The sequence below is a fragment of the Lactuca saligna genome, chromosome 9 (genome assembly GCF_052625555.1).
Source record: "Lactuca saligna cultivar CGN05327 chromosome 9, ASM5262555v1, whole genome shotgun sequence".
Taxonomy (NCBI): Eukaryota; Viridiplantae; Streptophyta; class Magnoliopsida; order Asterales; family Asteraceae; genus Lactuca; species Lactuca saligna.
Window position 1 is genome coordinate 180,587,970 of NC_136425.1, and position 6,904 is coordinate 180,594,873.

Consider the following 6,904-nt stretch of genomic DNA (forward strand, 5'->3'; position numbering starts at 1 on the left):
ATATATATATTCCACTTTAAAAATTCAATACATTTTATTTTTTGTTAGAAGTAAACTACAAACATCTATAAAAAACGAGAAGGTTTAATGTTGCATGGGAAAAAAATTATATTTTTATAGAAAATCAATAAATATATTGTAAGACATATCTTTAATAATTAGACTAAAAAAAGTTAAAAGTTATGTAACTTAATAGAAAAAAGAACAAGAATACGTGACTTTTTTAGAAAATAAGTTCTAAAAAATTTCAAAAGTTGTTTGACATATTTTTAGATTTTTTTATTTTATTTTCATAAACCTAATATCATTAATTATAAAAAACATACATTATTGACTAAAAAAATATATAAACCGGTAATTTTTTCCATGTCCGTTGATAAAAAAAATTACCTCAAAAAAGTAATGCATTTGTACATATGTACAATTGCTTATCAAACAAAAAACAATAAATTTATTTTTGTCAAACAATTTATTAATGTTCGAATGTACGTTTTGTTTGTTTACCTTTATATTTTAGTTACAACTTTATGTTTAAAAATATAAATGTTAAATGACATTAATTAAAACTTAGTTGATATTACAAAATATTTTATTTGTATTTCGCTTTAATATAATATAAAGTAAATAACGATCATTGGAAAATACTTTATTATTTAGTTTGTAGTAAGTATAATTAATTTAACACCTAGGTTTAATAATAAATATCATCAAATTTAAAGGTTTAAATTAAAAGTTTGATGTATCTAAGGGTTAATTTGTAAATAAACAAGAAAAAAGAACAATAAGAAATATTTTTTTATATATTATAAATTAAATAAAAGTCACTGGAAAATACTTTATTATTAAAATTATAGTAAATAAAACTAATTTAAGGGTAAGGTTTAATAATAATTATCATAAAATTTTAATGTTTAGATTAAACGTTTGATGTATCTATGTTAGTTTGCAAAAAAAAAAAAAAAAAAAAAAAAAAAAAAAAAAAAGATGCCAAGCTTTTTGTAAGCCAAAAAGGCAGGTGGTTTTTTTCTTAAAACAAAGGTGCTTTTGTACAGTGTATATGGATATTAGTAGATAGGTATTAGATTGGTGTATCCTAGGTTTAGTGTAGAATGGTGTGTAAAATGAAAAACCCAAATTAATTCATGTATTTTACTAAAGTTGGAAATTTACTATTTCCTTTTTAATAAGTTTTTCATCAGTTTTTTTTTTAACTCTTTAGTTGATAATTATAATTTTTGAAACAATACTTTTTTTTTACTTTGATTTGATTTATTCGTGCATATTTCAGTTAATAAAATATTTTTTGTTCATTGACACAAAAAAAAACCCATTAAAAAATCTGCAAAATACATGAACATCGCATTTGATCAACTTAACAATTAAAACTCCACCTTTTGTTTTTAGTGATTAAACCCTACGTTTTATTCATTAAGTATGTAATTGTTTCTTTGGTCATGTCGCTGAACTTAACTAAATTTTTTATGAAACAAGTATTGTGTGAGAGTTTAGTCCTTAAGAAATTTGAAAAAGCGGCCAAAGTTGTGCTTTTCTATATTTCACCTAAAAATATCCAAAACTTGAGTTTTTGTCCATTATAGGATCCTTGAAAAAATTAATTCTAGTGTAATTTCAAAAATATTTACCACATATTAGTATTAGAAGAGTGATTTTTCCACTTTGACTTTTGTTTTGTCCACCGAAAATTCATGAGTTATCAATATTGTCCCTAATTTAAAGTTTTAGATATAAAAAAAATAATTCTAGCTAAAATCTTGTAAATTTCGCTTTTCCCCCCGCAAATTTAGTTCCCTTGAAACTATATATGCAAATTTATTTTTCAATCTTTTTTATTATTAACACCATTATTATTTTATGCTTATTTGTTTTATGAACTAAAAGATCCATATTTATTTAATACTTGTTTTTTTATTTTTATTTTTTGCTTTTTTGATATTTTTATACCATCAATTCTATTTTTTAAGAGGTGTTATAACTATATTAATTAAATAAAACTATTACAAAATTAGTCATTTAGTAAAAGATAGTAATTGATTACAACTTCTCAAATTAACGTATATAAAATCACAAATATAATATTGTCTAACAAAAAATATTTAAACAAATACGTATCAAATATTTTTTTTCAATCGTATATCTTCAACATACTCTCTAACAATAAAGTGGTGTTTGTTTTTGAAGATGTAAATATATTCGGTCTTTTTCCATGCCGGTGAAATAAAATATGGAACAAAAGGTTTTTTTTCCATTTCTTTAGTCATTGTAAATAAATATTTATTTTTTAAAGTCTTCATAAAAAACCTAATGATATTGGTGGAGATGGCGAAAGTGGTTGTGATTGCGACACAAGTAGTTAAAAAATAAACTTTTTTTTCCTTAAATATATTTCCGCCAGTAGACGTAAGAAATCTCTTACATGTACCGGCGGAAAGATATTTGAGAAAAAAAATATTTATTTTTCAAAAGTTGTTTATCTTTTTAAGTACTTGTGTCATCTTTTTAAGTACCTGTGTGGCATCCATAACCACTTCCGCCACCTCCACAAACACCATTCAGTTTTTTTTACGAAGACTTTAAAAAACAAATATTTGTTTCCAAAGACTATAGAAATGAAAAACAAAAAAAAACCTTTGTTCCATATTTTATTTCACCGACAAGGAAAAGACTAAATATATTTACATCTTCGAAAACAAACACCAGTTTTATTATTTGAGAGTATGTTGAAGATACTTGAAGAAATTTTTTGATATGCATTATTTTGAATATTTTTTATCAGACAATATTGTACAATTATATTTGTACGTTAGTTTGAAGTTTTTGATATGCATTATTTGAATATTTTTTGTCAGACAATATTATATTTGTACGTTAGTTTGAAGTTGTAATCTTTTACTAAATGAATAATTTTTTAATGGTTTTATTTAATAAATATATTTATAACACCTCTTAAAAAGTAGAATTGATGGTATATATCAAAAAAGCAAAAAAAATTAAGTATTAAATAAATATGGATCTTTTAATTCATAAAACAAATAAACATAAAATAATAATGGTGTAAATAATAAAAAAGATTGAAAAATAAGTTTGCAAGGGAAATAAATTTGTGGGGAAAAGACGAAGTTTCCAATATTTTAGTTAGAAACATATCTTTTCTTTTTAATATGGTAAATATTTTTGGTTTTTCAAGGACCCTAGAGTTAGTGGATAAAAACTCTCCAAAACTTGGTCGTTATCTTTTAAGATATGTAGCAAATCAATGCAACAAAAAAAAAAGTAAATTTTAGCTTTTATATTTAACCAATTTCTTAACTTGATATTTGAGTAACAAAGTTCAAGTAATATACATTAATTATCAATCCATTCAATCCGTTCGAGTGCTAAAAAGTGTCATGGATCCTTGTAGATCACATACACGATGCTCACAATCTAGCTTCCCCCATCTTGCATCAACTCGTTCGCATGGAAACGTTGGCTTTCCAAGGCTAAAAAAAAAAAAAAAAAATCAGAAAAGTCAAAATTTGACCAACACAAGTGGGCCATAATTTTTATGGGTCGAGGGTTCAATTACTATGTGGGCCGGGTATTCATATAGTACAATCCAACAATATAAAGTCAAAGTGTTCCGATTTACATATCAAAATATTTATGTAATTCATGACATATTATAAGTTACCTCCGATTAACAACATTATGCACTCGACATAACCATTGTGAAAATTCGCCTTGAGAACCCGTTTGTACAGGATTCGATCTGCCAAACATAACCAATGCATCATTAATGTTTCCATATGATAAAATTAAATATGATTATATGTCACAATTTGAAATTTGAAATAGAAATTTCACCTTAGCACTTCCTTGAAGTGATCCGCACATTCCTTGCAAGGGTATATACGGGATATTATTGCCATCTACAAACACGATATAAATAATATCATGATATTTAGCCAATAAGAATAAAAGATGATGCAGAATAATCAAAGGGGGTATATATTATATAATATATTTACATACCAATTCTTTAACATCTTTTTTTTGCTGCCTGGTTGGGTTTTCTGGATACTGAAAGGTTTTATCAAAACTGAGAATGTTTAGTTAATGTCATTTTTAATGTTATGAATACAATACACATGATATACATGAAATAGAAAGAAGTGTAATTAATTAGATAAAAACCTGAGCACCAAGAGTGTGAATGAAAGTCCAGGTGGCCCTTCCAAGCTCTTCTCTGCTCACTGGACCAGTTGAGATTTGCTGCAGAAAGGATATAAAAATATAGACAAAAATTCATGATCTCACAATTAAACGCCACTTTGATGGATGTGGAAAGGGTATTTGTATCAGAAAGATGCGTTTACTAATAATGATAAAGATAATATGGCGTACTCCTGATTCAGGAATTACATCGAACAGTTGGCGGGCATGATGAATTCTAAAGATTTTAACACTAAAGCTCAAAATCAAGTTTGATTAAGCCTGTGTTAAGAACGAGTATGAAGAGTACAAAACAGGGATTAGTTACCTTTGTGTGTGGGTTCGTGGATTGAGGAAGAGAAGAAACAGCGGCTACTATCGATGGAGAAACTGAAACGTTTACATTTGTGAGTGTAGATGGTTTTTGGGGGATGCTAATGAATTTGGAAAGATTTGTTTGGAGGGACACTGAAATTCTTCCAATGGTGCTGCAGATTGCCTCCAAAGGATTATCGGACATTTTTGACTGTGAGATGGAGACCGTGAAAATCCTTCACTTCAATGAAATAAAAGCTTCTTTGGTTTACGGATTTCGAATTAATTTACATGATTTGGATTTTAAGGGGGTGTATGGTTTATTTTCGAGAGAAAGATTTTTAGAAAAAAATAAAAAGAAAAGATGTTTGTTAAAAGTATTTTAAAAAGTAATTTTTGAGATTTTAATAGAAGAAAAACTGATTTTTTGGAAAAATCAGAAAATTCTGATTTTTTGTAATTTTCCAACAAGTTCTTTTGCCCTCTAAAAAGATAAATCAAACACCCCCTAAATTCCGTTATTTGTGTTTTAATATAAACATAAAAATGCTTTCTATCTTCTTGAATTATAATTTATCAATTCAAAACATGTTAATATCTCTCTCTCACCCACTCACCCACCCCTACAGCCCCAACAAACCCGCCAATGCCAACATCAATGCTAACCTCACCCAACCCTTATATATACTTATATACCACAACCATATACATTCACCCATGCCTATGCTAACAATCCCACATAGTTTGAAGTAGGGTTGTCAAATATGTATCACGAATAATCAACCAACATGCTATCAATCGAACCAAGAAAGTTGGCTACCAATACATTTGGTATCCAACATGTTTGGTTAGTAGTATCATACTAATTCAGTAAATTTGGTGTGGTGATGGCATTAAATTTTAAATATTATGTCAATATCATACCAACGACCACACCATTTAAATGCAAGTGGTCATGGAATGGTTGTGGCGCAATGGCGGTTGGGCTCTAAACCCTAGGTATTGGCCTTGAGCCCTACTTAAGCTCCTAATGATTAGGGTTTTGGCTCATCCTCAGCCTCCGCCCCTTGAAGAGAAAACCCTAAGTTGAGTGTGTGTGTGTGTGTGTTCTTCGTGATTTAATGTGTGTATCTTTGTGTTTCGAGAATAAGAATGTGGTCATTTGTAACGCTCGGGTTTTCAGGGCTAAGCATTTTGTCAATATAACAGTCTAGGTCAACTATTGTAACTCTTTTTGAAGTAATAAATATGAAATATTTGAGTATTATGTGAACTATGTGTTTATGTGTTTATTATAAATGTATAATTAACAAAGAATAAAAATGAGCGTCAAAATTAAAGTGTGAGATAATCCCGATATCTCTACATAAAGTTGTAGAATACGTCTCAAGGTTTCCATACATATAAAGAATGCCGAAATCCGAGCTATAACGAAGAAGTTATGGCCCGCCGAAGTTTTACGGTAAAACCGGCACGGCACCGGAAGACATAAAATAGTAAATTTACGATAGAAGACTTTTTAGCCCTAGAAATCTAAACAAAAGTTGTAGAATATAAGAACATCGATAAAAAGAACGCCCAAATCCGACTTCGTATGAAGAAGTTACGCTTTCTCGAAGTTTCGGACTAGCAGTGTACTACCCGAAATTCGAATGTTTGATCGAGCGGTTTTTAGCCGACACGACCTGAACGAGAATCGAAGATCTTGTTGAGAGTAGCGTAACGAGAAAAAGATGGGCAAAAACGGATGTCGGATGAAGAAGTTATGAGGATTTAACGAACCAATCGTGTCCCGGCCCGTTAATAATATAAAATTTAAAATCGAGCCAAAATTAGCCGACAAAGTCTAAACGAAAGTTGTAGAGTACGTTCCCACCTTCGCGTGGATATAAAGAACGTCAAAAACGGAGCTCGTATGCGAAAGTTACGAATTTTTGAAGTTTGAACTCGAAAATGCGAAACTGATGCGAAATCGGATGACGTGGCCGCTTCTGAACCGTCGCTTGCTGACCACGGCTTCGCTCCGGATCGTGCCACGACACCTCGCCTTACGCCGCGCGTACGAAGCGAACGCCCCGCGTCCGAGTACGCCTCGCGTCGGAAGTCCTTACGCCTCGCGCCTCCGGTGTTGCGAGCCAGCTGGTGCGAAGCTGGCGCCCTTATCCGAGCAGTACGCCCAGCGTACCCTCGGTACGCCCCGCGTAGAGGCGACCTTCGGCCCCTATAAATAGGTGCGAACTTCTCCGGATTTTTCACACCATTTCTCATTCTCTCTCTAAAATCTTTCTCTCTCTAAGGTTTTGAAGCCTCCCTAAGGTCTAGGTGAACCCCTAGCACCTTAAGGAAGCCCCGAGACTCCCGGAGTCCCGAGAAAAAG

General features: G+C 30.6%; 1 protein-coding gene across 1 annotated transcript; it reads right to left on the bottom strand.

Annotated features, from left to right (window-relative positions):
- Window positions 1-3,282: 3,282 nt before the first annotated feature.
- Window positions 3,283-4,814, bottom strand: ERV1 (Erv1/Alr family protein). Its single transcript, XM_078975312.1, has 6 exons — window positions 4,541-4,814; window positions 4,195-4,272; window positions 4,033-4,080; window positions 3,865-3,929; window positions 3,692-3,769; window positions 3,283-3,500 (listed from the first exon to the last, which is right to left on the bottom strand). The coding sequence occupies exons 1-6, from the start codon at window positions 4,730-4,732 to the stop codon at window positions 3,380-3,382; spliced, it is 582 nt and encodes a 193-aa protein (XP_078831438.1). The 5' UTR covers window positions 4,733-4,814; the 3' UTR covers window positions 3,283-3,379.
- Between the last annotated feature and the right edge of the window lie 2,090 nt (window positions 4,815-6,904).